The sequence below is a fragment of the Orycteropus afer genome, unplaced genomic scaffold, assembly GCF_000298275.1.
Source record: "Orycteropus afer afer isolate SDZICR_OR568_19922 unplaced genomic scaffold, OryAfe1.0 scaffold00191, whole genome shotgun sequence".
In the NCBI taxonomy this organism is placed as follows: domain Eukaryota; kingdom Metazoa; phylum Chordata; class Mammalia; order Tubulidentata; family Orycteropodidae; genus Orycteropus; species Orycteropus afer.
The window spans coordinates 3,053,392-3,069,739 of record NW_006921778.1 but is presented as its reverse complement, the minus strand read 5'-3'; the positions used below and the strand labels follow the sequence as shown (position 1 = coordinate 3,069,739).

Sequence of the window (16,348 nt, the reverse complement as noted above, 5' to 3'; positions counted from 1 at the left end):
GTGGGAGGAAAAATGTGGAACAAAATTCAAAAACACAAAAATGACCAGAATTACTGGCTGGATATAGACTGGTGGAACCTCCAAGTCTGTGGCCTGGGTTATCCTTCGGGCCTATAAATGGACTCACTTCAGTGGATTGGCTCATAGCCCAACAGTAGAAAGACCTATAAAAGAACACGTTCCTGAGAGAGATACACCCACCTACCCTAGGAAGATGCACTCCATAGATCAATCAACCATGAGACATCAGAAAGGCAGCATTTACATAGAGGGAAAGCCAGCCAGGCAGGAATACATAGATAAGAAGGTCATGTGAAAGGGTAGTTATAGGGAGGAGAGCTTTTTATGGTTGAGGATTGTAATCATGGCCATGAAACCAAATGTGCATGAACTGTTGAGAGTAAAACAAATCTGCTTTGTAAATTTGCATCCAAATCACAATAAAAAATTGAAGAAAAAAAAAGATTACAGCTTTGGAAATGCTATATGGGGCAGGTCTACTCTGTCCTGCAGGGCCACTGTAAGTCAGAATTGACTCAGTGGCAGTGGGTAGTTGTTGCTGTTGTTGTTATGTGTCATCGAGTTGGACCCAACTCATAGCGACCCCTCTTCGGGTTTCCAAGGCAGTATCACTGGTGAAGATATTCACCATGTGGACATATCTTATACTACCGGCCTAAGAGAAAATGCAAGATTACACATGATGATTTAGAGGGGATCATGACTTACCAGCTGGCTGGGTTTGTGCTATTCTCTTAGGATAAGTCTTGCTTCGACTTCTTGTCACATTCTGATCTGGCCGGGGTAGTTGAATAGAAAGGTCTCGGCTCATTTGCAAAGCTGTCCTGCCACTTGAAAATGCAATATTTTGATTAAAAAAGGTAAAATCATACAACCACAAATTAAACAATGGCTCATTCAGAATATCTGCAAAGTCTAGAGAGAGGGGGAAGAAAAAAAAGACCCAGATACAACTGGCTGTAAGGATACTTTGATTCATATTGATTCTCATTGCAATCAATTTCCTAGGCCAAGGAAATAGTGTGAAATTCTAGTGTGAGAGATTTAGATTAGACAGAAGGAAGATCTTTCAAAGAAAGAAACAGGGAGAATTTGGATTTAGATTTAAGGAAATGATGGACTAGAACTAGAGGTTGCTGACAGTCTCCTCCAGCTCCATAACTAAAGAAGATATTATGTTGGGCTAATACAAGGGCAGTGATTCTACAGTGCTATCTCCTGTGCTATACTTACATGACAAGCTGTAAAGCAAACCCACAGGATCACTCAATGTGATGTAATTTTACTCTGAGACTTCTGTGCCACAATCAGCCATTGATTATGCCCACCTTACCTGTGCCAGATAAAGTGCCCAGGAAGATTTAAAGGTAGCTTAGAACTTGACACAAAGTGTACAGTTCTTTGGAATCTTCTCCAAAGATTCAGTGAAAATTCAAAATGGCAAGCTTTCCCTAGGGCCGGGCTAATTTCCTCAATAAATTCTCCCAAAGAGCAGTATAACTTCATGTTCTGGATTTCAGTGAACATTCAGCTTACTTAAATTTCATTCCACATTTGCTGAATTTGAACTAAAGAATGACCCTAACCTTTCACACAGAAAATATGAGTTAGGGCAGGAAAAAAGCATTTCTGTATGCCTATTTTGACTGACCACTAGCACAGTCAATTATGGGAGGATAAAAGCCTTTAAAGGCCCCAAATCCTATACATCCCACATTTAAAGAGTAAATAGACTCACTCCCCAAAACATATTAAACAAGACTTACAAAGTGAGATTCACCTCCTAAGGGCATTCACCTTCTGTGAGCATTTCCTATCCTCACTGCCCCATCCAGCTTCATTAGAAACAAAGGATGCTTGAAACACTCATAAAAAATGGCTCTCACAAGGCCAACTGGGGATACCACTTGCATGAGTTACCATGAGAATTAAGATACCAGATCCCATCCAGGGCAGCTCACACCAGGTCATAGTTTTCTCTCCTCTGCTCTCTTCCTCTTTCTTAATATTCAATAGCTCATAGACTTAGAAAGAGGTGGACAGCAGAGGAAAGAAAATTATGACAGGTTTTCTTTCATATGACACTTCTCTCTTTTCTTTTTTTTAAAGATAGTATGTAAGATAATACAAATAGCAGTACCTCTCTTCTGAAAAGCTTAAAAAATTTCCACAAAGACAGGAAAATTCCATTATTATGTAAAATTTGTAGTCTGAAAATAAGTCCTACTTACAACAGACTTTCTCTGTTATAATCAGAAAGACTTGAGCACCATATACTTCCATTGATTGAGGAAAAACTATTTGCCCTGAAAATAAAAACCAATACGTGGACCACTGAAGCCTTTTATAATGAGATTTTTACTTTATTATTAAATTTTTCCTCATACTTTCTCTCTTAGGAACAAAGGATAAATGAGAAAATCACATCACAAAATTAGTAAGATCATGGTCCAGAAACATAAACTGATCTGCCACGGGCTGCACAAAACCCAGGACAAGAACAAGCTTTCTGGCCTCCATCTGGTCACATAGCAGAGCCTGGCAGCAGGGAGAAAGGGCTCTTGGTACATTTCAGGGTCCAGTTGAAAACACAGCTCTGCCATTCTCTAGCTATATGACCATTAGCAGGTTGTTTTTCAAACTTTCTGCAGTTTCATTTTCCTCATTTAGAATACATTTCTACTTATTCCTACTATTTCTTAGGGTTGTGGCACAAACTCTGACAGCTATAGAGATGGACAGTATAAAGTGTCCCCTACTCATGTCTGGAGCTCTGGGAGTGCAGTGGTTAAAACATTCAGCTTGTAACCAAAAGGTTGGCAACTCAAATCCACCAGCTGCTGTGCAGTAGAAAGATGAGGCAGTCTGATTCCATATACACTTACAGCCTTGGAAAACTTATGGGCAGTTGTACTCTGTCCATATGGGTCACTATGAGTTGGAATTGATTCAATGGTGGTGGATTTTTTGTTTGCTTTTATTCATGTCTGGTGGCTCTGTTGTGACAGGACAGTTTTATTTCCATGATCTTAACTTCCCTTCCTCCTTACACACTGACACTCCTCCCACTCCACATCCTATGTTGAGAGGCATTGCCAGCAGCCCTTTAGCCTCAAAGTGAGGATGTAATCAGCAATCAATGGGTAAAGGGAAGAGAACAAGAGTACAGGCACCTGCCCAAAACCCATTAAATGGGGGAAAGATAGCCTCTTTAACAAATAGTGCTGGCAAAACTGGATAGCCACTTGTAGAAAAATGAAACAAGACCCATATCTCACCCCATACGCAAAAACAAACTCAAGTAGGATCAAATACATAAATGTAAAACCCAAAACTATAAAGATCATCAAAGATACAATTTACAGCATAAATAGACTATCAAGCATAACCCAAAATTCACAGGCAGCAGAAGAGAAACTAGAAGACTGGGACCTTTTAAAAATTAAGTTCTTATGTGCATCTAAAGACTTATCCCAAAGAGTAAAAAGAGAACCTACAGATTGGGAAAAAATATTTGGCTATGACATATCTGACCAGGGACTAATCTCCAAAATTTACAGAAAACTTTATCACCTTAACACCAAAAAGACAAACAACCCAGTTTAAAAACGAGCAAAGGACATGAACAGACACTTCACTAAAGAGGCTACACAGGCGGCCAACAAACACATGAGGAAATGATCACAATCATTACCCATTAGAAAGATGCAAATCAAAACAACAATGAGATACCATCTTACCCCCACAAGTAATAGCAAAGTTCAGCAAGACAGAAAATAACAAATGATGAAGAGGCTGCAGAGAGATTGGAACTCTCATAAACTGCTGGTGGGACTGTAAAATGGTACAGCCACTATGGAAAACAGTATAATGTTTCCTTAAAAAACTGAAAACAGAAATACTATTTGATCCAGCAATTCCATTACTAGAAATGTATTCTAAAGAGGTGAGATACAGAACATGAACAGACATGCACACCCATGTTCAATGCAGCAAAATTCACTATAGCAAAGAGATGGAAACAACCTAAACACCCATCAATAGATGAATGGATAACCAAACTATAGTACATTCACACAATGGAATACTATGCAACATTAGAGAAAAATAAAGAATACATGAATCATCTTGAAACATGGATGAATTTAGAGGACTTATGCTGAGTGAAATAAGTCAATCACAGAAGGACAAATATTGTATGAGCCGACTATTGTAAAAAGTCAAGGAAAGTTTATTCAGAGAAAGAAACTGACTTTGTTGGTTACTGGGGATGGGAGGGAATGGGACAGAAAATCTCAGACTATTTGGGGGTCACATGTTGATTTGGGTGAGGGGAGGAATGATATGGAAAGAGTCTGATGACACTGGGGCAAGGAAAGACACTGAAATGTACACAAAAGATATAGACAACAGAGGCAAACACTGTTACGGGCACAGCACTGCACTATCACTAGCACCAAACACCAGGCTACGGATTAATGCATAGACAGGTGAGAAGAGCAGGTGGGGATAGGTGAACAGGAATACACCCTAACCAAGGTTAGATTTGGCTGAAGATAATCTTACATATATACTTGTGCTAAAAGATTAACTACATACATTACAGAAGCAACAGAAAACAGGGTGGGAGGAACTTTGCAGAGACAACCAAACACCTTGAGAGAGAAAATCACCAGGCCTGCAGACTCGGGGCCATAGTCTCAGGGGACATCATGCTCAACTGGCACAACATAGTACATAAAAATCTTGTTCTATAATCTACTTTGGTGAGTAGTGACTGGGATCTTAAAAGCTTTTGAGCAGCCATTTAAGATACAACTATTAGTCTCCTCTTGGCTGGAGCAAAGAAGAGTGAAGAAAATCAAAGTCATCTGGAAACAAATAGTCCAAAGATAAGATGGACCACGAAAACCTCAGCCTCTACAACCTGAGGCCAGAAGAACTAGATGGCTACCAATGCCAACCACTCAGAAAAGGATCAAATCTGAAGATCCTGGATAGAGTGGGAAGAAAAATGTGGAACACAATTCAAAAACACAAAAATGACCAGAAATATTGGTCAGCTAGAGGCTGGTGGAACCCTCGAGACTATGGGCCCAGTTACCCTTTGAGCCTAGAAATAGACTCAGTTACATGGATTGGCTTTCAGCCCAAAAGTAGAAAGACCCACATACAAAATACCTACCCCAGGTTGATGCATCTACCCTACTCTAGGGAGACACACCTCTTGGATCAAGCAGCCATGAGACACCAGAGGGGTAGCATTCACATAGAGGGAGGGTTGGGCAAACAGGAATGCATGGATGAGAGGGCCACAGGGAGGGGGTGATCAGGGGGAGGAGAAAGGAGGAGACTTTTTCAGGGTTGGGGATGATAATCAGGACCATGAAACCAGATGTGCATGAACTGTTGAATGTAAAACAAATTTGCTATGTACATTTGCCTCCTCGGAAGGAAAGTTGAGCAATCTACTTCCATAGTGATACTGCCTCGGCAACCCAAGGAGGGGTCGCTATGAGTCGGGGCCAACTCAACAGCACATAACAACAACAACATATAAATTTGCACCCAAAACACAATAATAAAACATTTTAAAAAAGAGTACAGACACCTGGGTTCAAATTCTATCTTTGCCCCTTACTGGTTAAGGGTTCTTAGTCTAGTTACTTTACTTTGGGGACCTCAAATTTCTCATCTATAAAAACAAGGATACGATACTTCCTTTGGCAGGTCATTGTGTAGATTAATTAAAGTAACACACATAAAAGCACAAAGGAGTTTCCCACAAAACCTTAGTTTCCCTTCCACAATGTATGATGTGTGAAATCCCCTCATGTGATTTAACTCCTACAAGAAGGACATCTGGGTTCCCAGGTGGTTCTCAGCCCTTAATCTCATTTCAGGAGTATGAATACTACAAAATTCATTCATGAATCAAAACTAGGAATCTCTTACACATTTGTTGTTATTGTTGTATGTTATTGAATCGATTCCAACTCATAGCAACTCTATAGGACAGAGTAGAACTGCCCCATAGGGTTCCTAAATTAACATCTTGTGGGAGCACACTGCCAAGTCTTTTCTCCCACATAGTGGCTGGTAAGTTGGAACTGCCAAACCTTGCAGTCAGCAGTCAAATCCTTAATTATTATGCCATGAGGGGTCCTTTTCTACACATTTAACAAGTGGCAAGGTAAGATTTTAAGGGACTCAGAGAAGGGATATCAAGTTATAACAAAATATTTAATCAGTCATAGATTTAATTAATCTCTATCTCAGAGTATTAGCTCAGTAAAACAATGAAAAATTGAAAGATCAGATTTCAACTCAGTCTTTCTCCACAAATTTAATTTTGAATTTTAAAAATAATTAGATATCATATATATCAATTTTAAAAGTCTGATTTTTCTCTTCTTAAGTAATGACTACTTTTTCCCAAAAAAATATAAAAATCCCCATGATGTTTTCCAAGCCCAAAATGGAGGAAAGAGGGTAAAGAGCAGAATTTTCTGTCTACTTCTCCATCATGCAACACTCATAGACAAGTACGCTCACACACACACCTTTAATAAACACATATACAATTATACACACAAATTCAGACAACCACGTTCAAACAGCATAGCCACTTTGTTACCCTGTTCTTTACTTTCATGCTCTAAAAGTCTGCATGGCACAGAAGGAGGCTGTCAGTGTTTCCAAAGCACCTGCTTTCATTCCAGAATAACTCGGAAATGTTGAGGCAGTCATAGGATGCATCTTAAAGGTTAGTGGTTTTTTTCTCTTTCGACAATAAGCAGACAGTTAGAGACCCACCCTTGCCTTAACCAAGCTCTGGACAGTGACATGAAATGCCTTTCTTTCAAAGATAGTGTATTAGTGCTTCCTACATACATATGTATAGATTTAGGTTTCTTTAAGACTTACTAGCCAGTTACAACCAGCCATGAAATTAGAACAGATTTAACAGAGCCTCAAATTCTGCAAACACTACGTTTAATTACTTTCTTAGAATAAATGATATTTAATATGCAAAATTCAATAACATTCTGACAATAAATTCCTGATAACCACAATATTTGCATTTCAATAAATTCAAGAAATCAGGTATGGCTAAATTTGTAGAAGCCAACTAAGGTATATGTTAAACAGTGTAATTTCAATTTCAATAATATGAGCATTGAGACAGATGTCTTTTCACCAACACAGTCCGATGATAATATTCTCTCCATCAACCTAGAAATGTTTTATGTCTCATCTGGAAGGACAGCCCAAATGCTGGCTATTAGCTGTACTCAATAAAAAAAATAATCTTTTCCTAAACTTTTCACAATTATATCACTGTCTAGAAAGACATCTTGATAACCTGAAAGTTAAATTTTTAGACAACAATGAATTTGTATGAATGCGTTCATACAAATACCAAGAATATCTATAGGATAGTAAAACTTAGGTTTTCTTCTAAAGCATAAAAGGATCCAATATCATAGTGAATAATATGTAAAGATGAATGCCTTGAACATTTAATTTATCACTTTTTTACTGATTATCTCTTGTTTCAAATTCAAGACAAGTAAATTAGGTTATAAAAGAGAGGAATTATAATCTGGCATGCTAGTGTGCTGCCAACACTTGACTCTGCTTTATTTTTAAGTCTCCTAGGAAAGCATTTCATTAAACAATGTCTCTAATGGAACTGACAGAACAGTGTGGTTCCACCTCCTACACAGCATTTTCACACCCTGCTTGGGTTTACAGGTTCTGGGTGAGTGTCTCACTGCCTTGATAATACTGTAGCTCTCTAAGGCAGAGCCCCTTAAATCTGATCCTTCTCTGTGTTTCTAGGCACCTTGTATCTTGTGAACAGAATGGATGGATACAAAAGAAAACCAAAAAAAAATTTTTTCCCCAGAATATAGAACTCACTTCCACTTTTAACACTGGTACTAAAGACACAAACGCCTGCCTAGCTCTATGACAATAGGCTTCTTCTGCAACAGGCTAACAGTTTGCCTCATGGTTAAAAGCATAGACTATGGAAACAGGATGTGCATCTCACTCCATTGCTTCCTAACTGGGTCACCTCTAAAAGTCACCTGGCCTCTCTGAGCCTTAGTTTCTTCAAACATTAATGGAGATAATAGTACAAAAGGTCTGTGATGATTAGATGAAACAATCAGTGGAGAGCACTTAGCCTGGCATATGGCACTTAGTAACTGTTCCATAAAGACATAATTGTTAGCATTACTATATGTAGCCTTAATGCTGCAGGAGGCAGATTTGATCCACATCATAAAGGGTATATTGTGTTATGGCAGGGGATCAATTAAGTCCTAAGAACACAATCAGGTACTATTCAGAACATCTACCTTGTTTCATAAACATATAAACACAGAAAATAATTAGAAATAAGTGATAAATCGTACCAAAATGAATTTCTGACGATCATAAGCTCTGCTACATTCTAAAAGCCCTACACTTAAAATGGTAAATGCAGACAGTAAAAATAATTAAATCTGGGAAATAATTTTTGTTGAGAAAATTGCAATAAAATATTATGTTAAGCAAGTACATTGGCACGTGGAAAATAACAAAAAAAAAACTTTATTGTGCACATATGTAGATAGTGGAATTAAATATTTATTTATCCATACATACATATACATACACACATACACATACATATACACATCAAGGAAAAAATGCCACTTACCTGTACCGGTGCTTATAACTCATGGATCCAAACTTGCTGAGTTTTCTTGACAATGAATTTGATTCATTTTCTGGCATTCTAATTAATTTTTAAAAGACAATTAGAGATAAATTCATAAATGCAGATAGTTATGTTATACTTGAGCATAAAGCTATATAGGAAATATAATAATAGTGTAATACTGCTTAACAGAGCTAGTGAAAATATTTTATTTATTTTACTTATTGGTAGGAACTATCAAGCAGTTATTTTAAGTTAATACTTGAAATAGGAGCTCTGGTAGCACAGTGCCTAAGGCACTTGACTGCTAACCAGAAGGCTGGCAGTTCAAACCCATCAGCCACTCCTCGGAAGGAGGGTTGGGCAATCTACTTCGGTAGTGATACTGCCTTGGCAACCCAAGGAGGGGTCGCTATGAGTCAGGGCCGACTTGACGGCACATAACAACAACAACAACTTGATATATAATCATATCTGGGATTTTATATATTTAAATCCTCACACTTTTTGAAAGCTATTATGTATCAATGCCCTAGGAAGCTTTAGTTATTCTCTGCTCAAATTATCTTGGGAATTTTGGCACTATGTTGGTTGACTTTTATCAACATTTCCATGGCAATTAGTCATTTGCCTGATGTGGTCGTTTACTCTTATTTCTAAAATATGCTCCAGTACTTCCCATGCTGGAGCACCTTCCATGCACATCACCATAGAATCCCTTGGCCTATCCCAGTAAAGGAGAGGTGATGCCTCATGCTTTCTGGGCCACATCCCTTTCCTAATACAAATTGTATAAAGGGTGTTAGTCATTTTACAAGAATAGCATCATGCTATTGGGCATAATTGTTCCACCACCAGTTCCCATGGAGCCAGTTCTGACTTATGGCTATCCCACATGTGTCAGAGTAGAACTGTGCTCCATAGGGTTTTCAATGGCTGATTTTTTAGATTGCCAGTCCTTTCTTCCGAGGCATGTATGGGTGGACTTGAACCTCCAACCTTTAGGTTAGCAGCAAAGTACAGTAACCATTTGCACTGCCCAGGGATTCCATAATTGTTCCACTTAAATCAAATAGGAATAAGGAAGATAATTTAATTTAGTGTTTCATTAAAAAGAAGAAGACTGTATTTTCTGCTAAAATTAGTTTTATCTTTACAACTTAAAGGTGTGAACTGAACAAACAAAAAATGTCCCCAAGATCTAATGGACAATTCTGCCCCCTCATCTTACTTGACTAACCATAGAGACATCTTCCTGACTTATTTCCCAGGATACCATGCCCTCTCCTGGTTGTTCCTTCTCATACTCCTGTTGGCTCCTCCTGTTCACTAACTATTGGAAGAATTCCAAACTTATTAGGCCATTGGCTTTCTGCTTTTCTCTCATTTGATTTTTTTCCACAGGTAACCTCATCCAGTCCCTTTATCTTAAATACATACCAATTAACACCACCTGCCTCAATCTCCCAGTAAACTTCAGCTTCTTATTCCCAATTGCCTGCTGTATACCTCCACTGAAGATACTAATAGGTATTTCAAATTAATATGTTCAAAGCAGAAACTTAATTCCAGCACTACCCCCTGGGGGCCAGCCAAAGCTGTGCTCCTTTACATAATCTAAAACTAAAAACTACCTTGACCCTTTTACATAGCATAAACTAACATCTATGCATGTATATTAATATAATCCAGAAAATTAGGTGGCTGAAAAAAAAACAAGGAAAGGGAAACACAACTTTCTATGTGTAAACAATAGAATTCTGGTTTAAAAAAAAAGTACAATTATAATATATTAGGACAATGAAAAATAACTTTCATATTAGCATACCTAAAAAATGTATGATGCTCTACACTGCATTTCCAGAGATGCTTGCAAGCACTTTTACTTCGAGCTTCAAAAAAAAATGAGGTTTCATTGCACTGAGAGAGAAAGAGAGAGACAATATGAATTACTCACCATAATATTCTTCAGATGACAGCCCTCCTATTGGTATCAAATATTCAAATAAGCCAACAGAATATTAGTAACAATAAAATAAAAATATTTTATGTGGAACAATTATCTCTCATTAACTATTTTGGGAAGGTTGCAGCAAAACCACTTTCTTTAATTAAAATTACAAAACACAAGTCCATGTGAATTTCAGTACCATCATCATCATGACCTACTTCCGTATCACCCTAAGGCTATGGATGATCAGGATGATGCCACTGAAGTGACTGCAAAATCTTCAGTCACAAATGGCCACTGGTACATGAAAAACACACACTGTGAGGAAATTGACTCCTAATAAAATGGAGACCCCATAAATCCAGTTCTTAACTATAATACTTGCAGGGTTATAAAGGTCACACTTCAACTGTAAATTTAAAGTACCTCAGAAGAGGTCACCAGGAGAAGTGGCCCACACAGCAGTGTAATCAGGGCAAGTTAAATAGTATCTCTCATTCTGATATACCATTCTGCATCAAATTATTGGGTAGATTAAATGAAACGATAGGATATCTGCAAAGTGGTGAGACTTCAATGCCCATCACAGAATAAGCATGCAATAGATTTTAATTCTTATTTTAATCCAGTAGTTACTTGATTCTCTGTATTTAATACACAAGAAACAAAGGCTTAATTTTGTAGGAGAAGATACTATTTTTTTAAAAAGTGACTGAATAGGAAATTGAGTAGAATATGATATGAATCCCAAAACAATAAGCCACTAGCTTTGTGAAGCTATGTAATTGCTAATTTAGTTTCAAATTTAAAAGCCAAACTCAAGTTTCAAATGCAAAAATGCCTCTGAGATGAAGTTTCTGTGGACTCATAAACACAAAATTGTCAAAGCAGAGGAATTATTGAAATGATTTTTTTTTTCCTTCCACTTTTAATAAGGACAGAACATTTATATGCATGAAATTTCTCCCAAGTCCATCTGGAATGACACTACCCAATTTAGCAGCTCATTTGTAAAATAAAAGGTAACAATGAAAATACATCCAGTACATGCATGTTACATTAAATTTAGCTGTATTCCAAAGCCTTGTGAGGTGGAGGGAGAAATTTAGGATGATTTTCAAGTCTCTGGCTTGGGTGCTATTAACTATGGAAACACAGTAAGTGGGAAAATTGGGGGATTTGGATTGTGAGAGAGTGCAAGATAATTTCAAGGTGAGATATTTTGATGATGAGGTGCCCATGAAATTTGGGGTGTCCCTGGGTGGTACAAAAAGTTAGCATGCTAGACTGGTAACCAAAAGGTTGGAGGCTCAAGTTTACCCAGAGACAACTCAGGAAAAAGGCCTGGTGATCTACTTCAGAAAACTTCAACCATTGAAAACAGTTCCACTCTAACACACATGGGGTCACCATGCATCAGCATCAACTCCATAGCAACTGGTTAACTGGTGTGGAATGAGAAGCTAAACACGCCTATTAGGGTCAGTAAACTTGCCTGTCCAGAGCTTAGGAGAGAGGTCACAGCTGCTGACATGCTGACACAGATGATTTCACCGGAGTATATATTAGATTGCTCATGGAGAAAGCACAGAACAGATAAAGGTGGCATCACAAGAAACATGCTCATGGAGGTGTACAGAGAGAGGATGAAAAAGAACGAAGGAACAATGGTGTTGAAGGGGCTGCAAAGAGAGTGAATGAAGGTCTCAAGTGACCCAGAAAGGTCAAATAAGGTTTGAAAGGAGGTTACTGCATTTCACAGTAAGAAATCTTTGGTGACTTTAGTGAAAGAAGTAGGGATTTCAAAATTAATTAGAGATGAGGAAGAATAGTCAAAGAATCCAGAAAACATTTCTTTCAAATGCAAAAGAAACTGGGGGAAGAGGGACCACAGAAAATCATAGAATACTTTTGGTAGCAGAGTGGGAGGGAGGTGTTAGGAGACCTGCTTAGAGGGGAATTCTTTTCTTTTTTGATATATAATATATACATATTAGGTACACATAAGCCAAAAGTTACCTAAGTGGATACACAATAACAAGTAAATCTCTCTCTCACCACTATCCCCAACTCACCTGCCCAGAAGCAACTACTATTATCAGTATTTATATAAAGGATGGGTATTTGCAAAGTCACTGGATTTTTCTAAAATATACTGCACAGATCATTTATTTCTAAATAAATTTTGCCTTCTAATTGCATTTTAGCAGAAAAAATTATTAAGATAGAGGGAGCAGCAGGCCAGTTGCCCCTTCTCTCCTTCACTATTAAAAACCAGTGGCTGCGGAGTTGACTCTGATCCACAGTGACCCTGCGTGTGCTAGAGCAGAACTGTGCTCCACAGGTTTTCAATGGCAGATTTCTCTAGATGGGCAGGGCTTTCTTATGAAGTACCTCTAGGTGGACTCGAACCTCTAAGCTTTGGTTTAACAGCCACTGTTTGTACCATCCAGGGATTCCTTTTCCCCATTACCACCTTCCTTAGTATATAGGGACCTGGCCATCTCCATGTGCCTTTTATCAGTGTAAACAGTATGTGCAGCACAACCTACCGGATATTACCACCTCTAAGAAATGGTGACACATAGACACGGTTACATTTTAGCAACAAAAAAAAAAAATCCACAAATAAGGTATAATTTAAGTATCTAAGCCAAAATTTCAAAAACCTATTTAACTACATATATTCCAAGTCTCCAAAAATGGAGGAAGGAAAAAAAAAAGTGTGCTTAATCTTAAAAAAAATAATAGAATTTTAAAAATCTCATCTAAATCTCAAACTTCTCTTTGACTAGTTTTCACTTTATTCTTCATATAAATATCTGTACTTTTCCAAATTGAGGCTTGGTCACAGAGTACCTACTTTTTAATATATTTTTTAAACTACTATCACTTAATGAAAAGATAAAAGGTATTTCAGAATTGGATTTTTCTCTAGTTTCCTTGGGTATAAATATGTTAAAGAATGAAAGAGCCTCCCACAGGCCTCCTAATTACTTCTGCCATGAACCAAGGACAAGTATGAACTCATTCTCCATTTATAAAGGTCTTTAAAACCAGCTGCCTATTTTTTTAATCCCATTGTTGGCAGAATGATTCAAACAGTAAAAGGAAGGTTAAAACAACTAAAAAGAGAGGCAGGCATTCAGATAACTGGTATAACATTTTAAATGTTTATTTCTGCCACTCTCATATCTACTAAATCTTTTCCAAACAGATACAACCAATTAGCACATTCCCACTCATTCATACAAAGATGAGCAGTTGCTTAATTTAAGAAGCTCCTTCCAACCTAGCGCTAAAAAATCTTATCTAAGCTTCCAAAGTTTGCTTTTTGCAAAATTATTCAAACATATTTTATAGCTTTGGTCATTTCATATCAGAAGCAGAGCTAGTATTTGAATCTATTTCTAGTTTTATAACTATTAAACGTAAATTGCTTGTAACATACAGATACTATTTGTGGGTTCCGTGTCCATGTGGAGATCTATGTAAAACTCTCAGTTATACCAATTGTGAGAATCCAGGGCCTGTACTATGACATCCAGGGACACTGGTGATTCAGTGGTAGAGTTCTCACCTCCTGTTCAGGATACCCACTATGTTCAACTCCCAGTCTGGAACTTCCAGACTAAGACAGACTAGAAAGAAAGCCTGGGTGATCTCCTTTCAAATATCAGACAGTGAAAACCCTGTGGATCACAATGGTCCAATCTACAAATGCTCATGGGGATGGTGACAGACAGCATTTCATTCCATTGTTCATGGGATTCTCTGGAGTCAGGGGCCAAAGTGAAGGCAGCTAACAACTACTATGGGAGCTCTGGTGGCATAATGTCTAAGGCATTTGACTGCCAACCAGAAGGCTGGTGATTCAAACCCACTAGCCACTCCCTGGAAGGAAGATTGGGCAATCTACTTCCATAGAAATTCTGCCTCAGAAACCCAAGGAGGGATCACTATGAGTTGGATCTGACTTGACAGTATACAACAACTGTGATACCTACAGTTTCCCCACATATGTTCTTCTCAGTCTCTTTTCCCATCTTTGCTGGCTATGTTTCTCTTCAGAAGTTTAAACAATATATCTACTATAGCCTAGCTTCTCCTAAGTGTACTAAGCTTATTGATGGGATCATGGAGGGGATCACGCTACTTACCCGGTCTCTGGGACCGCTGATGCTTCACTGACTCCCCAAGCCTGTGTTCTTGACATAGGACCCTCCTCCCTACCACACTCAGACTGTACTCTAGCTGTTCCTCCCTGTCTGTCTTAGAAAGTAGCCCAATTGGCCAGTCTGCCTTCCCAGCCTCCCTACAATTATAGGGATGAAAATCTTCTTGATTTTCATCAAGAAGTGATACATGTGTCCTCACTAGAAGTAACCTAGGGTATACTGCATAAATCAGTCACTAAGAGTAAAAGGATCATCAGTACTATGTATAGATATGTGTATGTGCAGATATATGTGGACATATATAATATGTATATGTATATATAATATGTATAGATATGTGTATGTGCAGATATATGTGGACATATATATGGAGGTGTGTATATATGTAAGTATATTTATCCATATATATTCATATATACAATAAAGCACATAGACGCACAAACATGAACTCTTCTTAGATTTAACCAAATACTGAACAGGATTGGTTTATGGGGTCTGAAGGCTGAGGACCATTGTCTCAACATAGTACATATAGTTAATGTTCTACATTCTAGTTTGGTGAGTGGTATCTGGGGTTTTAAAAGCTTGCAAGCAGCCATAAAATGTACAGCTATTCATCTCCACATGTCTGTTGTACAAGAAAAATAGGAAAACAAAGACTCAGAGAAGAAACTAGTCTATAGGGCTAATAGTCTACATAAATCATGATGTAATCTCCCCTGCAACCAGAACTAAACTATGCCCAGCTACTACTACCAACTGTCTGATCAGGAACACAACAGATGGGCCCTGATAGAATGGGGTTCGGGGGAATGTGGAACAGAACTCAAATTCCTAAAACGTTCAAACTTACTGGACTATTTGAGACTGGAAGACTCCTTATGACTACTGCTCTGAGATACTTTTTAAACCTTAAACTGAAGCTATTCCATGAAGTCATCTTTTAGCTAAATAACAGAGTCATTTATAAAGTAACCCATATTGCCCATGAGTACTATGTTCCTTTAAAAAAAAAAAAAAAAAAAAAAACACCTTTATGAGACCAAACAGTCAGCATATACTCTAAAACAAAGATGAGAAGTTAAGGGGGCAGGGAAACTATATTACTGGAAATGGAACAACCTGAACGGAAATAATGAGAAAATTGACACACTGTGAAAACGTAACCAATGTTGCTGAACCAAAAGTACAGAAATTGTTCAATGGGAACATAATTAGCTGTGTAAACTTTTACTGAAAATGCAGTAAAATATTGTTTTGTTTTTTTTTAAAAAAAGGTCCAGTAGTATGAACAATAGTAAGATAAAATCATTATCCAAATTCTTGAAGGGCTATAGCACAGAGGTTTCCTAACATTGTCCTACACAGGTGGGAAGGTGGATAAAAGAAAATGTGTGAAGTACCAGTCTAAAATACTGTGGGAATTTCCTTTTTTTTTTTTTTTTAACTTTCAATCTATATAAGATTTATATTTCCTAGGCAATT

General features: G+C 37.7%; 1 protein-coding gene across 1 annotated transcript in view; it reads right to left on the bottom strand.

Annotated features, from left to right (window-relative positions):
* EPB41L4A (erythrocyte membrane protein band 4.1 like 4A) overlaps nucleotides 1–16,348 on the bottom strand; it is a 475,159-nt gene that overhangs the window by 99,756 nt on the left and 359,055 nt on the right. Inside the window, exons 10-12 of the mRNA XM_007947582.1 lie at nucleotides 10,563–10,654; nucleotides 8,735–8,812; nucleotides 730–851 (exon numbers count right to left, since the gene is read on the bottom strand). Coding sequence (XP_007945773.1) covers nucleotides 730–851; nucleotides 8,735–8,812; nucleotides 10,563–10,654 — 292 coding nt within the window. The remainder of the gene's footprint in view (nucleotides 1–729; nucleotides 852–8,734; nucleotides 8,813–10,562; nucleotides 10,655–16,348) is intronic.